At 46.4% G+C, this 14,400-nt stretch overlaps 1 protein-coding gene across 3 annotated transcripts; it reads right to left on the bottom strand.

Annotated features, from left to right (window-relative positions):
• Positions 1–2,002: 2,002 nt before the first annotated feature.
• Positions 2,003–7,713, bottom strand: LOC122890064 (antifreeze protein Maxi-like). Of its 3 annotated transcripts, none has more exons than XM_044225763.1 (2): positions 7,267–7,713; positions 2,003–2,616 (listed from the first exon to the last, which is right to left on the bottom strand). In XM_044225763.1, exon 1 carries the CDS (start codon positions 7,693–7,695, stop codon positions 7,279–7,281), a length of 417 nt encoding a protein of 138 aa, XP_044081698.1. In that variant the 5' UTR covers positions 7,696–7,713; the 3' UTR covers positions 2,003–2,616; positions 7,267–7,278. The 3 variants fall into 3 exon arrangements, with proteins under 3 accessions (XP_044081698.1, XP_044081696.1, XP_044081697.1); XM_044225761.1 differs by lacking the exon at positions 2,003–2,616 and adding an exon at positions 6,338–6,369; XM_044225762.1 differs by lacking the exon at positions 2,003–2,616 and adding an exon at positions 6,338–6,366.
• Positions 7,714–14,400: the final 6,687 nt, after the last annotated feature.

Below are 14,400 nucleotides of genomic sequence, written 5' to 3'. Positions count from 1 at the left end.
ATTAATTAATTAATTAATTAATTAAAACGTGAATGGATATCACTTCTCTTAAATTCCCTGTGAAATACCAAAACATCAATTTTCTGTAACATCAAAACTATCTCCAGTTTCATTAAGAAACATGGCTGGCCTCTCTTTCGCATTTAAGGTCATCTAACCAATAGTTCCCAATAGCGCTCTTTAGACCAGCACTAGCAGCCCTAACATCACCTAGTAACTTCTAAGAAATAAATGCAAATTCACAGGCCCCACCCAGACCTACTTCATAAAAAAAAAAACCTGGAAGGTGGTGGATAGAGCCAGAAATCAAGCAATGTGTTTCAACAAGCATTCCAGCGGATTCCGATACACAGGAAAGTTGGAGCACCACAACATTAAACAAATTTAGTAGAAAGACATTAAATCTGGATTGCCTTCCATACTTTTTCTCTTCATGAAAGACTTTGGCAAAGTTAATCACGCCACAGATACTAAGAATCCAGAGACATATTTTCATTCTCCCCCAAAGCAAAACAAAATAAAACGAAACAAAAAGAAAACTGGAAACTGGATGTTAGCTTTATTTCCTACAAAAAGGAATCCTTAAAACTATGAAGTGATCACAAAAAATTTCCTTAGAGAAGAAAAACCCAAAATGAACCACAGAGAACCAACAGGTCAGAACTGATATCTTTCAAACCAGAGACTCAATTAGTTTTGTATCATACACTGCCTGATACCCCCATTCCTACACGGAACTACAACCTATAGCACTTTCAAAATTCAATGAACTAGCATATTAAACAGCACCTAGAAAACTATAATTACGCAAATATTTGTGGTCCAGGGAACAAACAAATAAATTGGTCAAATAAAAGTAATTCTGCATGGGCAGAATAAAAGTGACCTTTATGTTGCTTTGTCCCCTAATTTCTTCTAAGCATGTATTACCACCTTCACAACCAAAAGAAAGGAGAATCAGGAATATATGGAATGATACAAGAAAATACCCTACAAATACATCCGTTATTTTTTAAATTTTATGAATGCGCTGATAATCTCTCTCCTTCATGGGTTCAAAAATCAAAAGAGGCTTTGGTAGAAACAGATAAACTGAGTTCCAACCTTCATGCTTATTAAAGTTTGAAACTCAAAGTGAACACATTACACTATTAACATTATGCTATTAACCCAGTTACAAGCAGGTGTTATTATGGTAGCTACCTCCTATCCACCTGGGTAAGTGCCCCATTTCCCTCCAAGTAAGAACTTCTGAGCAGGGAGCCCAATGTGGGGCTCAATCCCAGGACCTCAGGATCCTGACATGAGCGAAAGGCAGATGCTTAACCAACTGAGCAACGCAGGCACCGCAAGACCATAGAATGGTTTGGTTTTGGTTTTTTGGTTTTTTTAAAGATTTTATTTATTTATCTGACAGAGAGAGATCACAAGTAGGCAGAGAGGCAGGCAGAGACAGAGGAAGAAGCAGGCTCCCGCTGAGCAGAGAGCCCGATCTGGGGCTCGATTCCAGGATCCTGAGATCATGACCTGAGCCAAAGACAGAGGCTTAACCCGCTGAGCCACCCAGACGCCCCAGAACGGTTTGGTTTTGACTGAAGTTCGTTTTAAGCTGAATTTTTATTTCTTGAAACCTGGAATATTCTGGCAGACTTATGATATTCGACAACTTTTACTTCTAGAAAAGAATGAACAGTGTATAAACCTTCTACCATACATAGAAAATCTCATCTCTTCTCAGAAAGCAGTCGTCAGGTTTATTTTCTCCCTGACTAACTACAAAGTACTCGATAGATTTGAAGATCCAATACTGGCTGATAATAAAGGCATTCTACATCCCTTTTAATTACCTGTTCCCCGCAAAGCATCTTCATCTTAATATGTATTGCGAATGCTCTTAATATGAAATTTTAAGTAAGATTTTTTTTAACATATCGCTTCTACCAGTTTCTTCTCTCAACCAAAGGATCATTTAAATAGTTTTTCTAAACTGAGAAAGGGAGGGAAAGGAGAGCATGATCTAATCCTGCTGAAAAATTAAAATTTCCCTTGTTTACCTTATGATTTCCACTATTCCTGATTTCTGACTAACACTGCAGTTTTCTTGCAGTGTCTTTACTGACAATTCTTCTTTGACACGACAGTCAATCACTGCATAGAACTGAAATTAAAGCTCAATATGTGGAGTGAATGGTCAAGACTTCCATTTAACAGAATTAATCCACAGTCCTCAACAGAATATACTCTGTGTACAACTTCCAACTTATAGGTATATGAGCACAAGACAACTTACACGATGGACAGCATAACCCCTCCATCGATACCCAACATGTTCTGTTCCCATTCTTAAACTGCCTTTAGACACCAGGTCACGTGCACACCCATCTAGTTCCTCAAAACCGATTTTGCGCATGACGGATCTGCGCTTCCTCAGCAGACTTTTAAGACTTTCTTGGCCACGTAAATAACCAAATGGACACCCAAAAAGGATTAGGAATCATCTAGTTGTTGCTCAGGTCAATGTACTCATGCTCTGAAGCTCAACACCGTTCCAGGAAGTTCTTTCAAGGCACTGCCTAAAGCATCCAAGACTCAAGTTCTGGGTTTAATTTCCAGCCCCTGGTGAGATAAACAAAGTGAGAAAAACAGGTATATTACTTTTAAGGACACACTTCATAAAGACAACTATCCCCTATCCTAGTATCATTATAGACACAGGATTCAAGCCCTAGTTTGAAAGCTTATTTATTATATAAAACTTTCAAATGGATGGAACAGTTTGAGGCGGGTTCCAACTAAAACTCCTCTTCATCTATTCTATACACTTTTCCTGAATCCCTGTCACTGCCGGGCACTGTACTACACAGTTTAGAAAAATAAAGATGTCAAAAGAGAGGTCCTGCCCTCAGGGAGCACCTGTGTGGCTCAAATCAGTTAAGGGTCAGATGCTCAGGATCCCAGGGACATCAGATGGAGCCTCATGTGGGGCTCAGATTCTGCATGAAAACTGCTTAAAACTTTCTCTCTCTCTGTCCCCACCCTCCCTCCCTCTCTCAAAATCATTAGGTTGTTTTGTATTGTTTTGTTTTGTTTTTAAAAGGTCCTACCCTCAAAAATGGTAAAATGTAATCGGTGATCCAATAAAACTTCTGTTCAAGTGTTAAATGAATTGTACATGATTTGGAGGGTGAGGTAAGCCAATAAAAATACAATTGGAGTGTTGCAAAGATGAGCTACACCTCACTGGAGTGATGAAAAGGCTTCCTGAGACATCTAGGAGTCCAAATGGTAGTGAGGCAGGACAAAGAAGCAAGGGAAAGCATTTCAGAGAAAATCCAGAGGAAGAGAAGGTGTGAAGGTATGGAAATGAGGTCCCATGGTCCCAGCCCAAGACACAATATGTGGAGGGCACATGGGGATTGGTGGCAGTCTGCTTGAAGAAATCCTAAAGGAACACGAAAGAACTGAATCAGGAGCACCTCGTGATGCATGGCATTTGAACATTATTTCAAAGGCAATGAGAGGGGCACCTGGGTGGATCAGTGGCTTAAAACCTCCGCCTTTGGCTCAGGGCATGATCCCAGGGACCTGGGATCCAGCCCCACATCTGGTTCTCTGCTTGGCAGGGAGCCTGCTTCCTCCTCTATCTCTCTCTGCCTGCCTCTCTGTCTACTTGTGATCTCTGTCAAATAAATAAGTAAAATCTTTTAAAAAAAGAAAATAAAAAGGCAATGCAAACTGCCACGTAATTTAATTTGACCAAGCAGAGAAAGTTGGATTTGCTTGCCTTGGGCCTGGACGCATAAGGCTGGTGATGGTTATTATACAGTAAATGGTAGTTACCAGCCTGTGGGGCGAAGTGGAAAGGTGTGGATGACCTCTGAAGTGAAGGAAGAGCTGAAAAAGGATGGAGGAGGGAAAAAACAACTAACTTGTATCGGCCTGCCCAACAAACGACCTCCAAGAATCATAAATCCCAGATTCAGTAAGGCCTTTCCCAATGTATCCACAGAGACTAACTATCTCTCCCATGGACTCATTTATTCCATGGGTGCGCCTCCCACCACTGAAGACCTAATTGTCTCACCTTTTCAATATCCATTTGATTCCCTGAAAGCAGGCATTTTGTATCCACTTCACCAATGACTTGAAAGAGCGATGACTGATAGAACTCTACAACTGAGGAGGCAAAAGCTTTCTCCGTTTATGGGCTGTAGAAAAGTTCCACACACCAGGCTTGATCCTTACACTACAGCTGAAAGAAGACACCTGTGTTCAAGGATGCAGGTAATTAAAAGGCACCAAGGAGCTATCCTATTTCTAGGATGTCTAAGGGTCTACACGCAGAGTGGAGCTCTAAAATAGTGTGAGGATGAAACAGCAGCACTGGTAATCTCACAACCACACACACAAACCCGGATGACTCTCCGTAAGGCAGGCCCAGGAGTGCATCCAACTGGATGACTCCACGTATACCAAATTCACGAACATGCACAACAGCTCCCCAGCAACGGAAGTCAAGAACCGTGGCAGAAGTGACCCTCACGAGGGTTATCACAGACACTGGGGTCCTGGGTGTAAATTCACATGGTGTGTTCCCCTTGTGAAGGTTCCTCAAGCTTTTGGCTTATGATCTCTGCACTTCTCTGTATATATGCTGTGGTTCAAAAAGTTTACTTAAAGGGGTGCCTGGGTGGCTCTATGGGTTAAGCATCCAACTCCTGACTCTGGCTCAGGTCATGATCTCAGGGTCCTTGGATGGAGCCCTCAGTCTGGCTCCTGGCTCAGTGCAGAGTGTACCTGACATTCTCTCTATGTCCCTCTGCCCTCCCCTGCCCCCACAGAGACTCTCTCAGGGAAACAAGTATCTTTAAGAGAATCAATAAGCCTTAAAAACAAACAAACACAAAACTCCCTTTCCTTAAAAAGAAGAAGGGAACTTCCCCATGGGGAGGAAGACAACACAACCAAAAAGGCCCAGGTGAAAGAGCCAAAGAGAAACTGAGAGCCAAAAGAATACAGCATGTTTCAGTTCAGACTGCAAATAAGACATCCAGGGATCCACTATTACCTGAAGTTCTAACGAATTGAGTTAGTGCTGACCACTTCCTCACCCAGCTGCCGTTTACCAAAATAGTTTTTGTTTTTGTTTTTGTTTTTGTTTTTGTGGTGGGGGGGGGCATAAAGAGAGAGAGAAAGCACACAAGCAGGCAGAGAAGCCGGCAGAGGTGGAGAGAGAGGCAGGCACCCCAAGGGACCCCAGGATCATGACCTGAGCCAAAAGCAGTGGCTTAACCCACTGAGTCACCCAGGCGTCCCTACCAAAATTGTTTTTATTCATCTTGGAATTTCTTCAGTATTGACTGAAGCACAGGATGAACCTTCGTCAGTCAAACCTCCCATCCCAGCAACTAACAGCATACACTGACAGGTTAGCTGGCCTGGCCTCAGAAAATGGCAGGCAAGTAAGGAAAAGCAGACTATCCTCTACACAAAGGTCTCAACTTTACATTATCCCCAAACCAATGAGCTAAACGGCAAAGCCTACAGTAATAACCTAAGAAGTAACTACCCCATGCTACAAAACAAAGGAGATTGTATGCTGCCCAAAAAGACTAATGTGTATCTTAACACTGTCTAGAAAGACACCCATCACCACTGCAGAAGATCATCAGAAAACAAACAAACACAAACTGACAATTGAGCTTTGCAAAAAATTACACTTTCTTTATCCAACCCCAACGTTTATCTTCAAACACAAGAAAGGAACAGACATTTGCCGCTCAAGACAGGAAAAGCACAACAACCAGCATAACTGTACCTCCACCACCAAATCGCTCTGCAGAAGAAAACGTAATTCAGGACAGGCAAATTAAAACCATTCTACACATGGTCCAAAGAAAATGTGTAAACTCCTCAAATCCACAGAAAAATCCCTGCTTCCTCTCTTTTTGAGACCATCCATACCAATAACCCAATGGATACAAGTGGCAAACCAATCCAGCCCATTAGAAATGAGACAAAAACTTGGACAAATGTCCTCCCACAAGTCATGCAGTGAAAAGGACCCCTTTGCACCCAACACGAAATACACACAACCAAAACCACACATCAACCACCTGCAAATACAAAAAAGCCATCCTCAACAAGTTGGAAAGAGGACCTCAAGGAGAGCCCTCCACACTCTGCCACACCGTAAGCAACAAAAGTCCTCCCACCAAAGCTAACCCAGATCTTCTAGTACCTGGTGGAGGTGCCTTCCCTCACAAGGCAGAGGCTGCCTATGAAGGCTTCACTGCAGCTTCTGAAGGTGCAGATGCACAAACCCCAAAAGCCTTTCTCTACAGCAGGTTCTCTGGTCATTCTGGCCTTCTGAGGAGTGAGAAGTGGGGGAAAGGGGAGGGAAGAGACAGGGATCCAGTTAAAAAGGAGAAGAAACAGCAAAACACAGGCACTGGTGAGCCCTTGCAACTTCCCAGGCATCCAGTGCCACAAACTTGGCTCTGAGGCCAAACACCCACCCTTTCCAGGGACCCAAACAGGGACCGGGGAGTGCACGGGGTGCCCCCAAGGCACCCCACAACCCAGGGCCCAGACCCTGCTACCTCTAACAGGCGGCAGAGATGGCAGCGGCCCAAGAGAGGACGCGGTGGGCGCGGGGAGCGGGCGGACTTGAGGACTGCAGTGTGGGGCTTTGGGGGGGGGGGTATCGCAGAGGAGATGCTGTTTGGATCAGATGGGGCACGCAGAGGCAGCCAGAGGCCAGTGGCAGAGAGTGGGCCGGCTCCTTCCCTCTCCCCTCCCAAGCTGGCTCCCTCCCTCCCTCCACACCAGGGTAAATCTCCCTTTGCCTGGGAGGAATGGCCAATGCGGTGGCAGCGGCGGACGGCTGCTGAGTAGCAGGCGCCAGGGCTGCTGCACCAGAGCAGCCAGGCCTGAGCAGGAGCGACCTGGCCCACTGCCGCCGCATCCTCCCCCATCGCCGAGAATCTCCATTTTAGCATCGCGGGCCTCCCTCAGCCCTGGAGGAGCCACGGAGACTTGTCGTCGCCAGCCCCTTCTTGCCACCAACCCTCCCTCCCCTTCCACCCTCTCAGCTCAGAGCAGGTACCTGATCGGGCTCTTCTTATCGCGCAAGGACAAGGGTTGGCTGTACCCCCGCCCGCCCACCCCGAAGCCCAAAGTGGCGCCACTGGAAGGAGAAATGCCATCCAGGAATTCCTCCCAAATCTGCCCCCCTCCCTTCTCCGCGCCAGTCCTCAGCCCTACCTCTGCCCTTCCTCAGTTGCTGGGCCTCCCTGGAGCTGCCGCTGCCGCCTCTTCCGCAGCCCCCTCCGGCATCTGCGTTGCTGCCATCTGTGTTGCTGCCATCTGTGCCGGATCCGCCGCTTGAGTCGCCAACACCGCTTGTGCAGCCAACGCAGTCTGCGCCAACGCCGCTGTCTGCTCCACCGCTGCTACCGCCGCGGACGCTGCTGCTGCCGCTGCTGGAGCCGTGGACGCCCAAGCGGTTGCCGCTTGTGCAGTACAACTCTGCGCCAATGCCGCTTGCACTGACCACACCATCGTCTGTGCTGCCGCCGCTTCCGCAGCCAACACCGCCTGTGCCGCAGCCGACAATGCCGCCACCACCAAAGCGACCGACGCCTGCACCGCCACCACTTTCTGCCCAGAGGCCGCCTGAACCGCCGACGCCATTGTCTGCGCCACCGCCGCTTCCGCCGCCGCCACCGCCGGCGCCGCCGCTGACAAGGCCGCCGCCACCAAAGCTACCGCCATCTGCACCGCCACCGTCTGCGCCGCTGACGCCGCTGTCTGCACCTCCGCTGTTACCGCTGCCGCCACCGACTCTGCCGCCGCCGCTACCATCAGCGCCGCCACCGCCGCCGCTTCGCCGCCGCCGTCTGGGCCGCCGTCGCCACTTGAATCCCCACGCCGCTTGTGTAGCCTAGGCCGCTTGCGCCGCCGACGCCCTCCCCGCTTGTCTGGCGACGCCGCCACCTGCGCCGCCGCATCTTCTCCGGTCAAGCCCTCTGCACCGCCTCAGACACCGGTTAAGCCGCCCAGGGATGCCCCGACTGCGCCGTCCCCGCTACGGAGGCTGATGGCGCTGGCGGCGCAGACAGTGGCGGCGGCGGAAGCGGTGGCGGAAGCGGTGGCGGCGGAAGCGGTTGCGTCAGAGGCGCAAGCGGCCCTGCGGCGTAAGCAGTGGCCGCAGACAGCGGCGTTGAGGGCGCCAAGCGGCGTAGGGGCAGATACCTTCAGCTGCATAAGCGGCTTCGGCTCCGAAGGCGTCCAGGGCTCAAGCGGTGGCGGCAGCGGCATAAGCTGCGGCGACGGCGGGGATAGCAGTGGCAGCGGCTTTAGCGGCGGCACAAGCGGTGTCGGTGACGGCTCAGAGGACGTCAACGGCGAAACCAGCGATGGCGCCGAGGACGGCGTCAACGGTGCAAGCGACCTCGGCGCAGACAACGGCGGCGGTGCAGACAGCCACGGCTTCAGCAGCGTCGGTAGCAGCGACAGTGCAGACAGCGGCTTCGGCGTCGCAAGCGGCGGTGCAGATGGAGGTGGTTTCAACGGAGCAAGCGGCATCGGCGGCGGCACAGGCAGTGTTGTCTGCGGAAGGGGCGGCCACACAGACGACGGCGTCGGCGGTTCAAGCGGTATTGGCGCAGACAGCTGGACTGCACAAGCGGCAACCGCTTGGGCGTTCAGGGCTCCAGCGGCGGCGGCGGCGTCTGCGGCGGTAGCAGCGGTGGAGCAAACGGCGGCGTCTGCGCAGACTGCTTTTGCTGCACAGGCGGTGTTGGAAACTCCTGGGGCGGCTGCGGCGCAGATGGCAGCAACGCAGATGGCGGCGGCGGCTGCGCAAGCGGCGACAGCGGGAGCCCGAGGGCCGGCAATTGAGGAAGGGCAGAGGTAGGGCTGAAGACTGTCTCCCAGAAGGGAGGGGGGCCGGTTTGTGAGGACTTCGTGGATGGCATTTTCCTTCCAGTGGCGCCACTTTGGCATTTGGGAGGGGGGCATGCGGAGGTAGAGCCCACCCTTGTCCTTGTGCGATAAGAAGAGCCCGACCAGGTACCTGCTCTTAGCTGAGAGGGTGGAAGGGGAGGGAGGGCTGGGGGCTAGAGGGGGCTGGCGACGACAAGTTTCCGTGGCTACCCAGGGCGGAGGGAGGCCCGCGCTGCTAAAATGGAGATCCTGGGGCTGGGGGAGGCTGCGGCAGCAGGGGGCGCCGTCGCTCCCGCTGGAGGCTGGCGGCTCTGAGTGCAGCAGCCCTCGCAGCTCCTCCTCAGCGGCCCTCCACCGCTGCCACCGCCATTACCATTCCTCCCAGGCAAAGGGAGATTTACCCAGGTAGGGAGAAAGGGAGGGAGCCAGCCTGGGAGTGGAGAGGGAAGGAATTGGCCCATTTCCCGCCACAGGCCTCTGGCTGCGTCTACATGCTCCCTCCAGATCTGGCCAGCGTCTCCCCTGCCGGCCCCCTCCCCAGCACCACACTAGAGTCCACAAGTCGACCGCTCCCCATGACCGCCTTGGCCTCTCTCAGGCCGCTGCCATCTCCACTGCCTGTGGGAGGCAGCATGGTCTGGGCCCAGAGTTTGTGGGGTGCACATGGGGGCGCCCCGTGCACTCCCCGGTCCCTGTTTTGGTCCCTGGAAAGGGTGGGTGGGTGGTCGGTCTCCCAGCCAAGTTTGCAGTACTGGATGCCTGGGAAATTGCGAGGGCTCCCCAGTGCCTGTGTTTTGCTGTTTCTCCTCCTTTTTAACTGGATCCCTGTCTCTTCCCTCCCCTTTCCCCCACTCCTCCCTCCTCAGAAGGCCAGAAAGAGGAGGGAACCTGCTGCAGAGAAAGGCTTTTGGGGTTAGAGCATCTGCACCTTCAAAATCTGCAGTGAAGCCTTCATAGGCAGCATCTGCGATGTGAGGGAAGGCCCTCCACCAGGCACTTGAAGATCTGGGTTAGCTTTGGTGGGAGGACTTTTGTTGCTTAAGGGAGAGGGTGGAGGGCTCTCCTTGAGGTCCTCTTTCCAACTTGTTGAGGGTGGCTTTTTTGCATTTCAGGTGGTTGATGTGTGGTTTTGGTTGTGTGTATTTCGTGTTGGGTGCAAAGCAGACACATCTCCAATGGAGACATATAAATGGCCATCAGACACATGAAAAAATGTTCATCATCACTAGCCCTCAGGGAGATTCAAATTAAAACCACATTAAGGTATTACCTTACACCAGTTAGAATGGCCAGAATTAGCAAGACAGGAAACAACATGTGTTGGAGGGGATGTGAAGAAAGGGGAACCCTCTTCCACTGTTGGTGGGAATGCAAGTTGGTGCAACCTCTTTGGAGAACAGTGTGGAGATTCTTCAAGAAATTAAAAATAAAACTTCACTATGACCCGGCCATTGGGCTCCTGGGTATTTACCCCAAAGGTACAGATGTAGTGAAAAGAAGGGCCATCTGTACCCAGTGTTTATAGCAGCAATGGCCATGATCACCAAACTGTGGAAAGAACCAAGATGCCCTTCAACGGACGAATGGATAAGGAAGATGTGATCCATATACACTATGGAGTATTATGCCTCCATCAGAAAGGACTAAGGCCCAACTTTTGTAGCAACATGGAAGGGACTGGAAGAGATTATGCTGAGTGAAATAAGTCAAGCAGAGAGAGTCAATTATCATATGGTTTCACGTATTTGTGGAGCATAACAAATAGCATGCAGGACATGGGAGGATAGAGAGGAGAAGAGAGTTGGTGGATATTGGAAGGGGAGGTGAACCATGAGAGCCAAGGGACTTGGAAAAACAATCTAAGGTGTTTGAAGGGGCGGGGGGATGGTATGTAGGGGGAACCAGGTGGTGGGTTTTAGAGAGTGCAGGGATTGCATGGAGTACAGGGTGTGTGCAAAAATAATGAATATTGTTATGCTGAAAATAAATAAGAAATAAATTAAAAAAAACATTCCATTGGGTATACATGTATATATATATATATATATAAATATCTCTTTATGTATGCATATACTTGTGTATACATGTAGTTTTCCAATTTGGGGCATTGTGAATAGAGCTAAGGACATCTGTGTAATAAGTTTGCATAGTTTTATATGGAAAAAAAAGAAAAAAGAAAAGGTTGAGTTTCAAATATGCAATTTAAGAGTGTGTAACCTTGGGAAAGTAATTTATAACCCTATATATTATACAGTAACTAGGTGGTACAGGAGAAAATACACACATTTTATCTAAATAAAATGCATTTTATAACTTTTATGTAGAAATATGTAATATTTGATGTAAAAATGCATAAATATTAAATTATTAATAGAGCTGATGTTATCCCCAGTTTACAAATAAGAGTATAATTTAATGATTGATTTGTCTACAGTCTGACAGTGTTTAAATGCAACAATTAAAACCAAGCTCAATCTTTTGTCTCAATATCCGTTTTACATCACATGTCTATGATGTGTAGGCAGAAAGCATGACACAATTTGAATCCCCATTTTTCTATGTATTTAATAATCTTTCTTATTTGAGTGTATTGGGGAGCTCAAGTCAAATGAAAGCATACATTTGTGAAAATTTCACATTTCCTTTGTGAAATGAAAAACAACATTTGTGGTAAGAAAGCCAATAGAATTTTGTTGCACTCTTGATGCACACTCCATGGAGTAGCAGCTAAAAGAGAATCATTGTATAATTAGAAAATAACATCAAAAAAACATTATTCATTATTTTTTCACCACACCCAGTGCTTCAGAATAATGTTTTTCTGAAAATAAATAAATTGGAAAAGAAAAAGAAAATAACATCAAAATTAAACAGCAGTAAATAAGTAAATAGACATATGCTTTCTACTACCCAGGTTAATAATTAAAATACAGTCATATGAAGTGTGCAAATATGTGTATATAGGGGGGGGAAACAGAGTGAAATGTAGTCTCAGGAGATCTGGCCTTGATGTTTAGGCTACCTTTCAAAACCCAGGGGAAGGATCTACTTTCTATAGTTACCACATTATATAGTTTAAACCTTAATATTCTCAAGAAATTGCACAATACTCCAGCAAAAGGGAAGTATAGCTATCTATACACTAGGAAAAAAAAAACAAAATACAATTAATTAAAGCCATTTCCAAAGAACTCCAGATATAGGTTAATGGATAAAGACGTGGACAAAAACGGTCATTCTTATGTTTCCATATGTTAAAGAACTGAAGAAAAACCATGTTTAAAGAATACACCGGGGTGCCTGGGTGGCTTAGTGGGTTAAAGCCTCTGCCTTTGGCTCAGGTCATGATCCCAGAGTCCTGGGATCTAGCCCAGCACTGGGCTCTCTGCTCAGCAGGGAACCTGCTTCCTCCTCTCTCTCTTTCTGCCTGCCTCTCTGCCTACTTGTAATCTCTGTCTGTCAAATAAATCAATAAAATCTTACAAAAAAGAATACACAGGAAGTACAAGAATGGTGCCCCACCAAATCAAGAATATACTAAAAATAAAATTAGAACAGAATGAAATGAAAGTTGCATTATAACTGAAATAAAATATTCTCCAGATGAGCTCAGAGGTAGTAAAAGATGAAATAATCAGGGAATATAAATAGAGATCAATTGAGATTATCCAGTCTGAAAAACCAAAAGACCTATAAATGTAGTATTCATGTTGAAGAACTAAAGTCACTCAATGTATGACTCCATGCAATAAAATAAAGGTCATTCACAAAAGGAAACAGAAAATTCACAAATATGTGGAAAATAAATAACACACTCCTAAATGAGACAGGAGTCAGAAAAGAAATCACAGTAGAAGTTAGACAATACCTTGAGATGATTGAAAGCCAAAAATCTGTCAATTGCTCATCTCTTGAAAGTGAAAATATAAAATACAAAGTCTTATGGGATACAGTTAAGTTTTTTTTTTTTTTGAGGGAAACTTAGGATAATAAACAGATATTTAAAAAGGAAGAAAGTGTTACTTTAATAACCTATCATCATAAGAAATGACAAAATGAAAAAAAAATTAGGGGCTTATAGGTGGCTCAGTTGATTAGGTGACCAATTCTTGGTTTTGGCTCAGGTCACGATCTCAGGGTTGTGGGCTCAAGCCCCATGTTGGGCTCTGTGCTCAGCGAGGACTGCTTTTGTCTCTCTGCTCTTCCCTTCTCACTCACTCTTTCAGTCTCTCAAATAAAGAAATAAAAATAAAAACTTGATAAAGGAAGAATGAGTTAAAAGGCAAGCAAAAGGAAAGAAATTTTGAAAGAGGAGATCAGATATAAATGAAATAAGACACAACAGAGAAAATCAATATATACAAAAGCTAATTTTTTTTTAAAAAAAAGATTTTGTTTTATTATTTGTTTGACAGAGACAGATCAAAAGTAGGCAGGAGGTAGGCAGTGAGAGAGGAAGGGAAGCAGGCTCCCTGCTGAGCAGAGAGCCTGATGAGGGGCTTGATCCCAGGACCCTGAGATCATGACCTGAGCCAAAGGCAGAGGCTTTAACCCACTGAGCCACCCAGGTGCCCCCAAAGCTAATTCTTTAAAGAGATGAGCAATTGAAAAATTTTTGGCTATTCTTACCAAAAATAAGATAAAAATACCAAATTATGAAAAAATCTGGAATGAAAGAGAGGCATTCCTATTAGCCTTATAGAAATAAAAAGAATTAAATTGCAATACGAGGAACAATTGCATGCTAATAAATTAGAAAACTAAAGGAATTGGGCAGGTCGCTAGAAAGACTCAAATTCCTTAATCTTAGCCCAAAGTAGACAATCTGAATAGAATTTAAACAAGTAAAATAATCAAACAGGTAATCCAAAAACTTTCCATAAAAAAAATCTGGGACCATATGGCACACTGTTGAATTCTGTGAAAACATTTAAGGAAGATTCAAAAATCATTCAAAAAGTAGAAGTGGAGAGAACAGTTCGCATTCATTCTGTGAGAATCAGTATTAGCGAGATCCCAAAACCAGGTAAAGATGACACAAGAAAATGAAATTATAGACCAATATCTCTTAGAACTTTAGACACAAAAATCTTCAATACTAATGCTAGTAAACTGAATTCAGCAACACATAAACTGCTATGGCCAAAGAGGATTTATCTCAGGTATGCAAAGTTTGCTCAAAATGTGATATTTAGGGGCACCTGGGTGGCTCAGTCATTGGGCATCTGCCTTCAGCTCAGGTCATGATCCCAGGGTCTTGGGATCAAGCCCTGCATAAGGCTCCAAGCCTGGCAGAGGGCCTGTTTCTCCCTCTCCAACTTCCCCTGCTTCACTCATTCTCTCTCTTTCTCTCTCTCTCTCTCTCTCTCTCTCTGTTAAATAAATAAATAAAATGATATTTAATCAATATAATTAATATACCATATTGATATAATAATGGGTAAACCACAT

The sequence above is a fragment of the Neovison vison genome, chromosome 11, assembly GCF_020171115.1.
Source record: "Neovison vison isolate M4711 chromosome 11, ASM_NN_V1, whole genome shotgun sequence".
NCBI classification, from domain to species: Eukaryota; Metazoa; Chordata; class Mammalia; order Carnivora; family Mustelidae; genus Neogale; species Neogale vison.
The sequence above is the reverse complement of the archived record's forward strand: the minus strand, read 5'-3'. Positions and strand labels throughout refer to the sequence as shown.

Coding starts and splice junctions, on each gene's coding strand:
- LOC122890064 (XM_044225763.1), bottom strand. CDS start 7,695: ATGGCGTCGGCGGTTCAGGCGGCCTCTGGGCAGAAAGTGGTGGCGGTG.